The 17,128-nt window shown below is 35.6% G+C and overlaps 1 protein-coding gene and 1 long non-coding RNA gene across 4 annotated transcripts; one reads left to right on the top strand and one right to left on the bottom strand.

Annotated features, from left to right (window-relative positions):
• Positions 1-263: 263 nt before the first annotated feature.
• LOC107803817 (uncharacterized) lies at positions 264-12,107 on the top strand. 3 transcript variants are annotated; one of them, XR_012699001.1, is made up of 3 exons: positions 274-489; positions 7,898-8,084; positions 9,919-12,107. It is a non-coding gene; the product is annotated as an uncharacterized LOC107803817 (long non-coding RNA). The 3 variants fall into 3 exon arrangements; XR_001652079.2 differs by having other exon boundaries at positions 276-489; positions 11,193-12,107; XR_001652078.2 differs by having other exon boundaries at positions 264-489; positions 7,898-12,107.
• On the bottom strand, positions 3,160-7,485 carry LOC107803816 (glucomannan 4-beta-mannosyltransferase 1-like). Its single transcript, XM_016627606.2, has 9 exons — positions 6,807-7,485; positions 5,488-5,586; positions 5,151-5,403; positions 4,661-4,771; positions 4,431-4,567; positions 4,234-4,347; positions 3,947-4,146; positions 3,658-3,852; positions 3,160-3,531 (listed from the first exon to the last, which is right to left on the bottom strand). Exons 1-9 carry the CDS (start codon positions 7,119-7,121, stop codon positions 3,372-3,374), a joined length of 1,584 nt encoding a protein of 527 aa, XP_016483092.1. The 5' UTR covers positions 7,122-7,485; the 3' UTR covers positions 3,160-3,371.
• Positions 12,108-17,128: the final 5,021 nt, after the last annotated feature.

The raw sequence follows: 17,128 nt of genomic DNA on the forward strand, positions 1-17,128 counted from the left end.
GAGAAAGGAGGAGAAAACCTTTTGTAATTTGGACGATCACAGGCAAAGTTTGAGCGAAGTTTTCTGCAATCCCAAAAAGTTTATTTACGTTCTTGCACGTAAATAAGCTGAGCGAAGTTATCACGTAAATAAGGAGCGTAGGTTTCAGCAAAATTATTATAGCAGAAGGGTATTTTCGTTCGGACGAGTAAAAGTTTATTAAAATAGTGGTTAAAGACTAAAGATATTATAAACAGTGGCTTAAAAGTAAATAAATCTTTTATTACTTGGTAACTGTGCAGTTCCCCATCAATAACATCGGACCCATTTCCTTTTGGACTTCAAATTATTGGGCTCCCGGTCGGGTTCCGGCGGTTCTCATCTCCGGTTCGTTTTCATTCGCCATTCGAAAATTCTAACACTCCGATCGAATATGGATTTCACAATAATAATTCAATGCTAGTGCTTCATTAAAAAACCTCAGACAACAAAACTTTCGCGCTTTCACAGGTAATATATCTTTTCATGAATGATAACACTATCGTATAATTTATCGCGATCGTATATTGTTAGCGCTGCACGGCGCATTTCATGTGTTTGCATTACTCTTTTTGACTTAACTGGAGTTTAAGATGTTAAATGTATTATGTATTAGATAGGCGAAAGTATTAAAGTAAGAGTTGAAAAGGTTGTTATTAGAGAAGTAGTTAAAAGTTTGAGTAGTTGAATGAATTTGAATTTCTGAAAGTTGTGAAAATTACATTGAAATGGAATGGTGTGACGTTGAAATTCCAGCATAGGCAAAAAACACTAAGTGGTTTCTTCCCATCTGCCTAGTCCTTGGTAGGCAGAGTTACACGGTACCTGTGCTGGTGGAAGGTAGTAGATACCCGGTGGAATAGTTGAGGTGCACGCAAGCTGGGCCAGACATCGCCATCATAAAAAAGAATAAGAAAAAGAAAAGGAAAAAAGAAAAAGAGAAAAAGACACTAGGTGATGATAGGCAGAGTTTCTCCTTACTTGTGCTGGTGGGAGGTAGCAAGTACTCTTACTTGTGCTGGAATAGTCGAGGTGCGCGTAAGCTAGCCAGACACCACCGTCATTTAAAAAGAAAGAAAAAAGAAATGGAATGGTGTCATACATTTTTAGCAAAATGGGATGAGTATGATACAAATTGGAACAAAGTGAGTATTGATATGAGGTTTCAGTGATACTTGATGGCTATATAGAAAAGAAATCAATATCTTTATGTATTTTTTTTTTGGTGCACAATCTCAGACGCAAATTCGTGCTCTTGCCTGTTATTTGTGTTTATGTGTCTATTTATTTTATTTTTATTAACATAGGCTCGGAAACTTGGGGCCGACCTTAGGCAGGTGTCCCTCCGAAGTCCAATGGAGGGCACCATCCATGTAAGTCTGTTTTTGTGTCTATCGTGCTCACTGATTTTTAGCTTAGTGCATTTTTTGTCTATGCAGTAATCGTTGTTTTGTTATATTTTTTAAGCATTATCTAAAAGGAATTGGTGGATCAGTTACTAATTTGGGGTTTCACAAGCCTATTCATCTAATACATTAGAAACTAGCTTCACTACTATGTCAACATGCCTTTATTTATTATATAAAAGTATAAAGGAAAGAAAATCCCTAACTAAAATATGGAAATTTCAAGTTTGTTAGTTATTAGATATACCTCTTACTCCATTTGATAGTTTATTTCGGTTTTCTTTTCTCCTTTCATAAGAAAAGAAGATTTGTTGAATATTAAGATAGACGAGAAAGGTGAATGATTGAGGACAAGTAATGTGCTTAATTAATGAAGAAAATCAATTTAGTTGCATTGGTCTTGTTAACATTGGTAGTGTTTTTTTGGAAAGAAGCAACTTGTGGTTAATCTATTGGTGATAATGCGCAAGAGGTCATATGTTTAGCCCTGCATTCACAACTTAAAGAATTGGCAAAGGGAGACTGTGAGGAAAGAAGTTCTCTTCAAATGCTTTTATTGTAGAGAACCATATTGTTGTGTAGGTTCTTTAATTTTGTGTGCTACTCCTGTAACAGGAATTTCCCACTGCATTAATAGAAATATTACCTCATGAAAAAAAAATGATTTTCAGGAAGTCTGTCCTTTTCATTTTCTATTACTCCATGTCATTTCAACTTCTCAATATCACAGTTGGGAGTTGTCCGCCATTGCAGCCAGATGTGTCCGCTAGCTGTTGTATGTTATTACCTCAATCGCTGGAACCAACAGCTTTTAGATATTTTTTCGATAAGGTAGTTTTATTAATAATAACAGTACCAAGAAGGTAATAAAGTAGTAAAAAAATATTGAACTTGTACGAAGACTAGCAAGAAACTGAATCTAGCAAGTCTAAGAAGTCATCTATGTTAATGACAGTATCACCTTTTTGTCTTATAAACAAATGTTGTAAACACCTATATTTTATAGCAGAAATCTGGTCCTTTTTCTTTTCAAAACATCTCTTGTTTCTTTCTTGCCAAACCGTCCAAATGATGCAGAAAGAAATAAGCTTCCAGATCATCTTCATCCTTTTCTTCATGTATTGTGCTTGCCAGCTGTTCTCTAGATCCTTGATGAAGATTTCTAGTTCTAGAGATACCAAATTCTCGTGGTTAACAAACAACTAACAGGTGAAGATCACCAAAGCTGGAGGAATTTATTAACTTTATGGCTTTCGCTGTCATCCCCCATTTTCTTCTATGATTTTTAGTGCACTGGTATTTTGCTTTTCGCTATTTGAGGTTTATCGGAAAGGTGGGAGTTCTTGGAGGGAGAGAGCCGATGATCTATTAGAAACAGCCTCTCTACCCCAGGGTAGGGGTAAGGTCTGCGTACACCTACCCTCCCCATACCCCACTAGCGGGATTATACTGGGTTGTTGTTGTTGTTGTTGTTGTTGTTGTTGCTATTTGAGGTTTATAAAATTTTGGGGTTCTTGGATCCATAGGTCATTAAGCTCTTCAGGAAGGGTTGAATCATGAAGTAAAATATGCTTACTTAAAGTATCAAGTTTCACCTGTTCACCTTCTTCTTATACAAAAGAAGAGAAAATATCTTTCTTGATAAGCAGAAAAGAAAACACAATACTATGTTTATTTTGTTCATAATTTACTGCATGTATATTATGCAGTGGAAATCTGATAACAGGCTGAAGTGTAGCAAAAGTTATTTGGACAGCCAAATGAACATGCTGTCAATTTTGCAAATATATAAATATGAGACAACGCATTATTACATTGAAACCTTTGAGCTCTCGTAGGGCCTAAGTTTTTATACAATTTAGCACTTGCACACTATTAGTCTACTAGCTGGGCATGCTTCTTGCTGTCTGTCCAACACGATAGTGGCATCTATGTTCACTGGATTCGCTAATTGGGGACAAATGTTCCAACATACCCAACTCCAACGATGAAGAAAGCTCCTGCTTGCAGGAACAGGTATATGAAAAAGTGATCATTTCCAAATAGCATGTTGTATATAGCACAGTATAGCATATACATTCCCATTAGCAGCTCTAAGACATGAATCCTGTTTTCAAACCATAGTGCAGGTTGCAATCAGAAATTTGCAGGATAGAGAAATACTTTGATGTTACCAACTTCGTAGGACTGAATAAACTGTCAAATGTAATGAAAAGTATCAATATACGATTACCTTTCACCTATCCTCGATCTTGGTCTCTTTGATGCCTTGGCACTATACTTTTGCTTCATCATGTTCCCCAGCTTCTCAGTTACAACCCATTCATTTACTCGGTTGGCTTCTAAGAGTCCTATTATTGTTGCCTTAGATCGATGGAGAGACATGACGTTTTCGAATAGGATCCAGAATACAAGAAGATGGAAAGATCTGCATGGAAACAATACTAAGCTGTGTGAATTATCGTGCTTTCAAAAATATGTAAATGAACAGAAGAAGGTTTTCTGAGTTTGAGTTCACATACCTTGGTGTGCAAGCGGCATTAAGAATGGTAATGGTTGCTGGAAGATATATAGCTAGAGGCTTTGTAAGATGGACTTCAGGCACTAAGATAGTTGCTGGAATGACAACACAGTAAAAGAAAAAAGTAACCCAGTGTGCAATAATCTTCCTCACAAAGAAGAAGCCGTAGATGAGATGAAACTTCTTCCAGATTGATACACGCTGCATTAAAAGAAAAGGTGTGATGTGACTCGTTGACAGAAAAGCTTCCTTTTTTAATAATAGACAGAATTTGGAAAATAGTATCACCTCGCAAAGCATGATCTCTTTCATCATCTTGCGAAAGAGGTTAGCTGGGCCACACGACCAGCGGTGCTGCTGAAATCTATAAGCCTTGAAGGTACTTGGGAGTTCGTTCTTGACCTAAATGAACTATGTTATGCTTCTGATAGATAGAGGCTTCTAGTCATTTCCATAAATAAGAATTTTTGAAGTTGTGAACTCACAGCTAGGTCACCCACAAACACAAATTTCCAACCCTTAAGGCTAGCCCTGACTGCAAGATCCATGTCCTCTACTGTGGTCCTGTCTTTCCATCCACCAGCATCATTCACTGCTTGAATTCTCCAGACGCCAGCAGTCCCTACAATTCAATCCAAAAAGCTAATTGCATTCTCAAAATAATTTCTAGCTGTTGAATGCCTGTATGTAGAGTGAGATCTGACTCTTGGTTTACCGTTGAACCCAAAGAATGAACATGTTGACGAGCCAACTTCTTGCTCAACACTGAAGTGATAGTCCAATGACATCTCCTGGAGTCGAGTCATCAGACATTCATCTGCATTAACTGTGGAAACATTTTGATTACATTAATGATTAGGTTAGTAAGAACCAGAAATACGACTGAAGCTGTTAATTCTGCCTATGAGTCTACGCATGCATTGCCTTTAAATAGATTAAGGACAGTTTGCTGAATATATTTCTTTATATATATATATATTTTAGATAAATCTCTTTGTGAAAAGTTCTGAGTGAGATGGAAACAACATAAAGGAATCCTGTAATTATAAAATGGATGCAATCGCAGTTTACTATCGCAAAACATAATAATATTACTGCTCATTAATTGTGTTATACCTCTTTTGAACACCTTTAAAAAAATTGTTTTTGAGGAACATGACCAATAATTCAGTGTGTTATGGACATATTGCTGTCTTTGGCCTTACCAAATTTCCATCTGGCTTGAACCAAAGCCAATTCTGGGTTGTCGAGAAGATATGGTATAGTCCTCCAAAGAAAGTCTTCATCAGGCTGAAAGTCTGCATCAAAGATCACAACAAACTCACAGTCATCAACATACTGCTTCTTTAGACCTTCCTTGAGAGCACCGGCTTTGTAGCCATTCCTGTTGTTTCTTGTTTCGTATTTCACGTTAATCCCTCTCTCTATCCACTTTCGACATTCCAGGTCCACTAATGTCTGCAAATATATCCTTAAAAATTATTTGGGATTTAGAAGATTCTTAAATTTTGCTCTCAGATAATGTTGAGTTGAAAGAGATACCCTTAAAACTTCATTGGTGGAGTCATCAAGAACCTGCACAATGAGCCTATCTGATGGCCATGACAAGCCACATACAGCTCCAATAGAGAGCTTGTAAACCTGATAAAGAACAGTAAGATGAGTAATGGTTTTCATTGTAAAGAAAGTTTATATTCCTATTCATCTGCTATTCTTGTTGGCACTCAGACTAATTCCAAATGCTTTTTTCTTGCTGCCCTGTTTTTATTTTCTTTGATCAGGAGCAAGGCACAAATATTATTGCCTTTATGTTGTATGCTCCTAAACGTTGTTCCTTGTCCAACTAAGCTAGAGGCTAGACCCTTACTGTCAATATGCTAGTGACATATTCTCAAATTTAAATTGCATAATGGCAGAAAATAACTAGGTTTGTTTCTGTTGGTTTTTAATTAGATGCTCTTATTAAGCTATCTACAAGTCATTAACAGTGTTGGATGATTAACATAAATCTATAATTTCTACAATCAGTCAAACAGTATGTAGATTCTATTGGTCAAAACGTCCTTAAACTATCTTGCTCCTTTTGGAATTTTTAAAGAGATGGACAATAAGCTTCCTTCCCATGTTCTGGCTTACCGTCCTGCTTTGACCTTGTTAGCCAATTAACATTGACCTGTTAAATCTATCTTATTTATTTGGTCTCCTGCTATTAAAAACATGGTTTTGTAGCAGTACTCAAGACGAAAAAATTAGACACCGACAAAAGATTTGTCAATTTAATCAGTAAAGTCTGACTAATGGTTCAGGATTTATATGAGAAGGGATTAATTTCTTGCATCTATTTTTCCATTTAAGAAATTTCTGGTATTTGTGGTGTAGTTTTGCCATTTTTCTAATTCTTTTCTGAATGGTCTGGGCATGGGGAAGCCAGGAAGGGTAAGGGTGAGAGAAGAACAAAGATTGCTCCACTAGCATTGATGGTAAAATCCTCCAGTGAACTTTCACTTGATACTCAGTACAGTTTTACACTGTTGTTTCTAGATTTTTGATTATTGGTGGTTGTGAGAAACGAAATTGTATTTTCTGTTGCTGATTGACTAAATTTCTTTCAGTTTTGGGATCATTGTATGTTAGTGATTTATTTTCTACAAATTACTTTCAAGATGGGAACAATATAACCACTGATCGAGAAAAAGAAAGGGGGATGAAAACAAACATAATCTTAGTTACTTCTAAGCAAATAGTTAAAATTGAGACACAATGCTGAACAATAATCATGTATGCATAACTGTAAATCTCTGGAACTTGAACAGAAAAGACATATACTCAAGTAAAGTTAAAAGGTTCTGGCAGGTATGTACCTCCTTTTCGTTGAACATAGGTATTTGGACCAACACCATTGGGTAGTTTTTGTGCTTCTCTAGGTCTTCTTTTACAGACTCGAGCTTATACTTGGTATATCTTTTCCTTCCAAAGCACTTGACCCCTGCGATCACTATTGCCATGTAAATGCGCTCAAGAAAGAGCATGATGGACATCCCTATGCATATATACATTGCAAGATGTAGAGCAGGCACAACTACTGGAACTCGTATCCGCTCCCAGGCATGATTTAGATTTTGAGTAGTATTGGTATTTACTCTGATCCCGGGTTCTTCGAAAATGAGATTTCTCATGGTCTGTACTCGAGTTATTGTATGATATGGAGGGCCTGAATTCGGAGTTCAGTGAGGGAGCAGACCACTTTGGGTTGAAAGGAACGAGCTTGCACTGTAAGTACATAGAGATGGAGTGAGATTGTGGTGAACTTGAGGATGCAGGTTTTGTTGCTTTAAATAGAGATGAAGTGTGATTGTAGTGAAGGTGACGATAGTAAATGGAGATGAGGTGGAGTGGTGTCGTAGATTGAGTAATCCATTTAAATAAAGTTCTTCCATGTGAGAGACACACGGTCTACATGCAATGAAGGTGCTGCAACGTATTATCTTGCTAGCTGGAGTTCTGGCTTTTCCCTCCGACAATGCTGTTGGAGGATCTATCATAGCTATACATGTTAACATTTTGAATTGGATAATACAGAGTAAGTTTTTAATAATTCTATCTATTTACTCTTTTAAAGAGAAGCGCCTAAGAAATTCCATCTGAATTTCACCAAATGCTTTTTAATTCCCGAGTCCTTTGATTATAACTCATCCTCTCTTTTCACCATTGCCCATATCCATGTTTTAGCTCTTATGTCACTCTGCTTTTCATGCTTTCTTCTTGAGAGTATTAGTGGTAATACTGACCTAGATTAGAAACAAAATATTTAGCTCAATAGGACTCTGTCGCTTTATCCTGCGCACCTACATCAAATGATTGCTTTTAAAATCATATTATCAAATAACGAGTATTGCAAAATAAGCTTTGAAGTTCTTTACAGCTGGCATAACTCTGTTTTTTCTGAACGTAGAACCATCAAGTGATGCAGAAATCTAGCCTCAAAGATGACACGCCTCATTTGGAATCATGTGAATATGGAACATAACACGTTTTGAGCACATCCAAGTCTAATGTCGTCATCAACTCTTTGAATTGTCATCTAAATTGTCCATTCTTGTGCGGGTTACTTGCAGTCCCAAGTCATGATGGATATATTAGTAAGTGGTTGGCTTTATTTAAATGTTTATAAGCTACCTTCTGAATGATGACTTTCCTAATTATTCGTTGCTATTGGTAATGCTTTAGAAAGTAGATAAGTTTGGTTTAAATACGTCCCACTTGTTGAGGGCAATATTCTAGTTAAGCCATGTCCAATTTTGTTTAGGGAAATAAATTGCTGGCTAATTTGGCTGATTTGGTTACCCAATTTGTCAATTTTCCTACACTAAAATGTTCTTAAGTTAGTTAAAACTTACAAGCAACTTGTAATGTGTTAGTGACAAACGTCACTTGGGTAAGAAACAAGAATGTTCAGCTTAATTGGCACATGTCAATTTACACTTCATAAAATGATGTATTTTGAAAATCACAGTATGGAGTTCACCAAATATGTTTTTTCTAGTTCTGAATCTTTTGGTTATGTGTACTGATAACCTCTAAATTTAGTCCATGTTAAAAGGATAGGATCTTGGTTTTGACTTTTAAAGGATATTGTTTGATGTTTGTGGGTGCTAAATGCATAAGATAAAATTGACACTTTCTTTCGCTTGTTTTTTCTTGTTTTTATTCTTTAACCTGAAGCAACATTTACCCTGATTTTTTGTGAAAACATTGTACATTCTGTATACGAGGATGCAGGTGAATAGTGTGAATTATATCCATCCATATGAATATTCTTAATCTGCTTCTCCTAAATTCTTAAGTGATTGAATTTCCTCAGTAGCTCATCGTTATATGGATAAAATGCTTTTGGTCTTTCTTCTTTTCTTTCTTTTGTTTTTGTTTCACATATCTTATATTTTATAATCTTGTCATATATATATATATATCTTGTCTTGGGTTTGCATATATACTGTAATAGATTACGCCATTTCATCATTGTTGATGCTTTATTTTTTATTTTCTTTTTGTATTACTCCAACCTTTATTCCTTCCAAAATGGGAATGTGACAGTTGTAAGTTTTGGGGAAATAAGTAATAACAAAAAAAAACTTGGACATGCCACCTTAGATTCTAAAATCCACTTCAAGTGCATTTAAGATTCTACAAGTTCATATCATTGTGGAGATCTCCTCTACAATACCTAGTATACTAAGAATTCTTGAGATTTTCAATACTATTTCCATGTGATTATGTGAAAACTCTACTTTCAAAGCTATAGACTTCAAGATCTTGCAAGGATATGAGATCTGCAGTCATAATTATGACCTTGAATAAGGATCTCCTTTCTACAAATATGCGTAGGGATACATAAGCACATGGGCACTAAAAAATAAATTTAACAAACCCTGTAAGCTACTACAGCTGCAAGTTGAGGCGAATTCATTTATGAAATGACCCACTGAAGTTGGATAATCTCTTTTAGTCTCTTGTGACCAACTTATGAGCAATGGCTGTTTTCCCCTGGAACACATTATTGACTCCTGTATATTACATGTTAACCACTGATTGTATAGATTGTTTCCCGAGTTTTTAGTTTCCATTACCAGAATGTTATCGACTATATTGTTCAAACACTTTCACTTCTGTAATTGATATGTTGGGTGATGCGGCCAATTTGATCATCACTATGTATGTCGTGGATATATGTCCTAATAGTGATAATTGATGATATGGTACAGCAGTCCTCATGTTTGAAAATCGGACATGTTTTCAGATGCAAGTGGTTTCTTTCTTTCTTTAGAAACTCAAGACATTATATATCTGAAGTATTGAAGTAAAACGACTTATATATCTTGTGGTTAATTGTCTTTCTCAAAAAAATTAAAAAATCTTGTGGTTAATTGTTAATATTCCAATATATAAGCATTTCTATCTTCTTGTTTAAATTAGATCTAAACAATCTTTTCGAAGAAAACAAATGGAATGTACATTTGTTTTATAATCGTGGTGTTTGGGCCAGCTTGCGCATACTTCGACGAATTCCACGGAATACCTGCTTCTTCCCACTAGCAACAGGTAGCAGGTAACTCTATCCACGAAGGCTTGCATAGATGAGAAAAAATCACCTTGTGTTTTTGTCTCCGCTGAGATTTGAACCTGAGACGTCAGATTCTCAACCCGCTTCATTGACCACTAGGCCACACCCTTGGGTGCTAATAAAATGTATCTTTATTGAAACCCAGCTTCTTTTATGTTACTTCTAAGAACGGTGCATTTCTGTTGGATCGGAGGTAGACCCATGCTACACAAATGACCGAGTGTCTTTTTAAGAATCATGACCTTGAATTCAATTCCAAATTCTTGCACTGTTGTGCATTCTCCACCTTTTACCTCTCCGTTAATGCTGATTTTGTTATGAGACTGACATTTCAACTTCTTTTTCATGGTATCCCTTCAATTAAATGGGAAGATTGCATCTTATTTCCCGGTTACTGACAAATTGAGAAGTGGTGCATGGTCAGACCTTTTTACCTTACAAACATTACTGTCATACTCATCACATTTGAACCGGATATCATGCCTATGCAGCCAATCAATCAGACCACTTGAATATTCCAATTTGTTGGATCAACATTAGTTGTTGATGGTTCCTTCTTTTCCCCGAATTTGTTGTTGATCCTTAAAGATTAATTTGTGCATGTGTGGGTTGATGCTTGTGATTATTGCTTGGAATGATAGATCATGTGACATCTGATCATTGTGGAGGAGGAGCTTTGGTTTGTTTTAGGGAGAAAAGTAGCACATCTATGTGTCATTCATTGTCAGTTCACCACTTTCTAAAAGACCTTACAACAAAAGGGTCCGACTCAGGAATAAGCACTGTATCCAACCTTTTATCATTTTCCATACCATGTGGGAAGCATATCAAATTACAAATTCAATGCCTTTTGTTAAATGAAACTATTCCAACTTCTGCGGTCCTAACTGCTAGGTGCATTTTTCTATGCACGTTTCTTTTCATGGGCGTTGGACCTCTGAAATGTCTTTCTGCCAGAACCAAACTCCATTAGTAGGTTTTATTGGTTTATTAACGTGGTTGAGGCTCTCCAGTTTCTTGAAATATGGAGGACAGGGATAATCGACTCCAATATATAGTTTTGCCTCCAAGATATTGTTGTTCAATTACCTGCCTAATATGTCTTTGATATTCATTGGTGTTGCAGGTGAGTGTCTTTTTTAATGCGTTTCCTAAGATCTGCAATTACTACGAGGAAAAATCATCTCTTCTTTCCATTTCTGAGTGCAGATTCATGCATCTTTCCCTTGCATTTGAAGGTATTAATTAGCTTATTTTCCAAGTTTCCGTAAAAAGGTAATCTCTGTTCTTGTTCATGTCAAATGCATCACAAAGGCGATGCTAATGTCTGTTAAATTAGAAGAATAATTACTTCTCTCCCCACGGTTAGTCAGTTGGAACTTGGAAGTTTTTCTTGTACATATCTTCGCACGATATTTAGCAGCGATTATGATAAAGGCAGTGAACATCCAAGCCGATTATGTCTCGGGTGGCAAAGACTAATTTGGAGATAACACATCCTTGTCTATGGTGCCACGGCGTATCTGGCACTTGTAACGATGAGGAAGAGAGAGTCATGTCTGTGGCAGCTGAGGTATTGTATCTCTTAAATAGTTAGAGCTGCTGTCAATTTATTTTGGAGTTCACTGGGTGTGATATCTAGGGTGCTTGTATTGTCATTTTGAGAGCATTGAATTATGCGCCCCGGGATTATGGTTCAGTAGTAAGTGTACAGCGCATGAATTGTGATATGTGGGTGAGTTGCATGGACGAGTTCATCCTGTCGTACTCGAAAGTTGGGTATTTAAGTGGAGAAGGATAGAGGGGCAGGCTCATTACCCACTGAGTTTCAAACTGTGTCCCAGCTAGCTCACGGGATTTTCTCTGTTGTCAAAAAGAGGTTTGAGTAAGCACGATAACTTACAATGTTACATTTTTGTGTTATTCTTCAGCCTTATTTTATGTTTATAACTGAGTTTGATTAAGAATCGCTCCTATGAACTGTAACTGCTAAAACGTCGCTTACTGTTTCATTCTATTCAGGATTCAGAAATTTTAGTTTTGCAGTGCACCAAATCCTTTCGAAGGAAAAGAGAGAAAAGCAGTAACTCTTTGGTGTAGCTACTGAACTTAGACAACGTGAATTTATAATAATATCAAAATCCATTTAGTTAAATACAACAACAAAACCAGTGTAATCCCATAGGTGAGGTTTGGGGAGGGTAGTATTTACGTTGACCTTACTCCTATCTTGAGAAAGTAAAGGTTGTTTTCGGTAGACCCTTGGTTCGGGATCCATTTAGAAAAAAATTATTTTGTTCCTCACGGGCTTTGTTTTGTCTCGCAACAAAGTGGACTCAATTCTTACACATTTGGGTCCACATGTGAGACAAAACAAAGGCTCACACAACTAGTGTGAGGCACATAGTAAATGTTTTCGTTAAAATATGAATGATTTTTTTAGTGTGATTAATACGTTGTATGGCAGATCAATTATTCTTTGCTTCTTCTGTTCACCTTCTCAAGGAAAAATGAATGGGAGGTTTTCATAAATACATATAGAATCACTATGGTGTACCCTATATCAATAAATATATAACTTTTAATAATTACATAATTATTATTAAATAATATATTTGAGTTCTTGAACTAAAAGTAAAAACAATAATTTATTTATTTTTGTGTTAGGGGTTCATGCTTTTATGCTATTATAAAAATATAAAAATATAAATATTTTCCTACTTGAATAACATTTTTTCTCTTTATTGAATTTTTGTATAATATCTAAAAATTGTACGTATTGAATAATTTAATCTCTTTTAATAGTGACAAACTGTATATAGAATCTTCCCTTTAGATCTATGAGTTCAAACATATTTCATATGGAAATGGTGTAAGCAAATATAAGGAAAAGAAAACGTCCTAAATATAATGACTCTTATTTCTCCCAGATACATTTATGTTAAAGTTCTAAATATTATGATTTCCTATATAATTTAAATAAGAAAAAAATTAATATTTTCAAAGTACTAAATATTAGAAAAATAATTAAATTGTGATTTTGTCTAATATGAAATCTATTTTTAATTAGTAAAAAAGACGAACAATTGTCACGATCCAAAATCCCACCACAGGCGTCGATCCAAAATCCCACCACAGGCGTCGTGATGACACTTAGTATCTAAGACTAAGTAAGTCTATTATAATTACAATTCAAGCCAATTTTTTTAAAATAGAAACTAACAGCGGAAATAGTTACAAACAACCTCCCAAGACTGGTAATACTGAGTCACGAACTCTAATCGAATACATGAAATAATCTCAAGGATCGAATACTCAATACTGTTTGATTAATAATTAACAGTACAATAAAATGGAAAGACTTCAAGAGACTGCGACGACCAAGCAGCTCTACTTTGAATCCTTGCGATCACACTCTAACTCTGTCCGAGTACGATAGCTCCAATACCTAGCTCTGCACAAAAATGTATAGAAGTGTAGTATGAGTACACCACAGTCGGTACCCAGTAAGTACCAAGACTAATCTCAATGGAGTAGTGACGAGGTACAATCGAGACACTCACTAGTCTAATAACCTGTGCAATATAGTATACAAAAATAATAGGAAACATATAACAACGATGACAACAATAATCAACCAGTTATATACACACCAGGACAGCAAGAACACCATAAATATTGCTCAACAAATAATGAATACAAGTACAACCAATTAATCAAGTCTTTTAAATATAAATCTTTTGCCTATATTTTTTTTTCAAATAATAATTTTCAGGATATAATACTCTCCAATAAATATATTTCGAATATACTCCCTTCAAATAAATATCTTTCAAATAAATCTCTTTTAAATATAATTCTTTCAAATAAATATCTTTCGAATAAAAGTCACCATGTGACACCTCATTTCAAAATCATAAAATACGGGTCTCAGCCCACTTTCATATTTTCACGACACCTCGTGCCAATTTCTCTATCACAAACGCACGGACAACTCACGTGCCAATATCATCATCATTTACTCACGGCACCTCGTGCCCACATTTCATATCACAACTGCACGGACAGTTCACGTGCCAATATCATTATTATTTACTCACGGCACTTCGTGCCCATATTTCATTTCATAATCCGCCTGACAATAGCCACAGACTCCCAATTTCAACATAGATCAGACTATTATCAATTTACCAACAACAAGACAAATTGTACAAGATATAAAAATAAACACAAGAAAAATCACAACATCACATGAAAATTACCAATGCAATAACCCCACATCATCACATAAAAATTACCAACACAATAACTCCACATCATCACGTATCATCCCTGACAATGGCCACCCTTATCTCTCCTATAGCCACCATTATCACTCCTATAATAGCCTCCCTTTTATCCCTTTGCCCTAACAATATCAATAACCACCCTTATCGCTCAGTATAATAGCCACCCTTATTACTCCGCCCAAATAATATCCCAACAAACATAACCACAGTGAAATGCCACCCTTATACCCACATAATATCAACAGTGAAATGCCAGCCTTATATTCTCATAATAATAACTCAAATCACACAATAATTTACATGAGATATTATCACGACAACACAACACAATCAATTCCTCTCACAATTTGCCCAACAACCACAACCAATTCCAATGATATAGTAAAATCAATAAATTTCTCGAAAATAGCCTAAGGCTCCACACAACGTATATAATACCTCAAAAACAATCAACAGAGATAGAAAATACTCAGTATAGGGCAACGCCTTCATTAATCCAAATTCTTGATAATTATATTAACGCCTCAGTTTAAACTTAGTTCATTAATTATTTGCAGACGGAAAAATCCATAATATAATTATTTCCAGGAAATATCAAATCAACAAACTTACGGAATTTACATAAATATTCAAGTAACAATCATATCAGATTATCATATAAAAATAAATTAAACAAACAAGGACTGAGGCATGTTAAATAAATGATTTAATGAATGCCAACAATTATCCAATTTACTATACAATAATGCCTAAGACTTTAACCCAATAAAATTTGCACATATAAGCCTGAGTACGTACTCGTCACCTCGCGTACATGGCTTTTCACATTTCACAAATGGCACATAAGACTCGATGCCTAAGGGGTAATTCCTCCACTCAAGGTTAGGCAAGATACTTACCTTTTTGAAGTTATGCCGATATTCCAAAATTGCCTTCTTGCTTGATGTGACCTCTTGACAGCTCAAATCTATCCAAATTAATTATATAACTTCATTAAAATTCATCGAAAATAATTTCGGATAATAAAACGTCGACTTAAAATTTTATTCTAAAAAGTTAACCAAAAGTCAACGCGGGACCCGCCTCTCGGAACCTGACATAATTTTCACAAAATCCAAAACCCATTCCGATGCGAGTTCAATCATACCAATTTTATCGAATTCCAATAACAAATCGTCTTCCAAATCTTGAATTTTTGTTTTATAAAATTTCTACAATTTTTTCCAAATTTTTATTTCAAAATACTAATTAAATGATGAAAAAAATGATATATTCATATATATTAACCAAATCCGAGTTAGAATCACTTACCCCGATGATTTTCGTGAAAATCTCACGAAAAATCGTCACAAACCGAGCTCCCAAAGTCCAAAAATGAAAAATGAGATGAAACTCTCGTTCATATAGTACAAAATCTGATCCCCATTGTGCTGACCGCACATCTCAGGTGCTGCGGTCGCACTCCAAATTGTGCGGCCGCACTTCAGACGCTCTCCGCTACCAGGTTTCAGTAAATTAATTATAACTCTCTCTACAAATGTTCAAACGATTAATGGTATATCTTCCTGGAAACTAGATTCAAAGGGCTACAACTTTCATTTATGAATCATCTACAAGTTCCTTGTATATTAAAAGATATAAGCTTCCGAAGTCATACCATCGAATCTACGAAATCACCTTTCTGCGGCCACGAGAAGAATTCTGCGGACCGCACAATTTCAACTGCGGTCCGCACATCTTCAAGTGTGGTCCGCACAATTCTTACTGCTACAACACTTTGGGAGTTTGCGGCCGCACTTCTGCACTCTAAAATGTGCCCTCCGCACTTCAACTCTTCCATAACATCGTCAGAGTGCCGAAATGCCCGGACTCGCTCAAAACTCACTTCGGAACTCATTCGAGCCACTCGGGACCCCGTCCGAATGTACCAACAAGTCCTATAACACGATATGAACTTAGTCGGGCCCTCAAATCACATCAAACGACATCAAAAATATGAATTGCACTCCAATTCAAGCCTATTAAAACTAAGGAAATTCCAACTTCTACGATCGATGCCGAAACCTATCAAATCAACTCCGATTGACCTCAAATTTTGTACACAAGTCATAAATGATGTAATGGGGCTGTTTCAATTTTCGGAATCGAAATCCAACCTCGTTATAAAAAATAAAACCTTCGGTCGAACTTTTCAAAAATCTTTTATTTTTCAACTTTCGCCAAAATGCGTCGAATTATCCTACGGACTTTCAAATTTAAATCCGAACATACGCCTAAGTCCGAAATCACCATACAAAACTATTGACATCAACGAAATTCCATTCCGGAGTCGTTTTCTCAAAAGTCAACTCTCCGGTCAACTCTTTCCATTTAAGCTTCAAAATGAGAATTGTTCTTTCAAATTAAATTCCGAATCTACCGAAAATCAAACTCAACTACACACTCGGGTCATAATATATATTACGAAGCTGCTCGAGACCTTAAGTCAGTGAACGGAGCGTTAATTTTTAAAACGACAAGTCGGATCGTTACAACAATATTTGCTGAGGGTCTCTATCTTTTAATATAGCGTAGATGTTGATGTCCATTACCCTTTATTCATATACACTTTCTGTAAAATTTTATATAAAAAAAATGTAAGGATGGTTTGTTTCTTACATCAAATTAAAACGAATTTGGCACTTTCTAAGAAATTAGATTGTATTTAAAGTAAACATCTGCAAAATTCAAAACGTAAGTAAAAAAGGGTTAAGAAAAGACTCCAAAGATTTCG

Source organism: Nicotiana tabacum, chromosome 2 (assembly GCF_000715075.1).
Source record: "Nicotiana tabacum cultivar K326 chromosome 2, ASM71507v2, whole genome shotgun sequence".
NCBI classification, from domain to species: Eukaryota; Viridiplantae; Streptophyta; class Magnoliopsida; order Solanales; family Solanaceae; genus Nicotiana; species Nicotiana tabacum.

Bases quoted from the DNA above. Each gene is read 5' to 3' on its own strand.
- LOC107803816 (XM_016627606.2), bottom strand. From the start codon at position 7,121: ATGAGAAATCTCATTTTCGAAGAACCCGGGATCAGAGTAAATACCAAT. The intron at 5,587-6,806 runs GTACATACCTGC...GTTCTTTATCAG, and splicing joins CTATGTTCAACGAAAAGGAG to GTTTACAAGCTCTCTATTGG. The intron at 3,532-3,657 runs GTAATCGTATAT...GTTTGAAAACAG, and splicing joins AGATCGAGGATAGGTGAAAG to GATTCATGTCTTAGAGCTGC.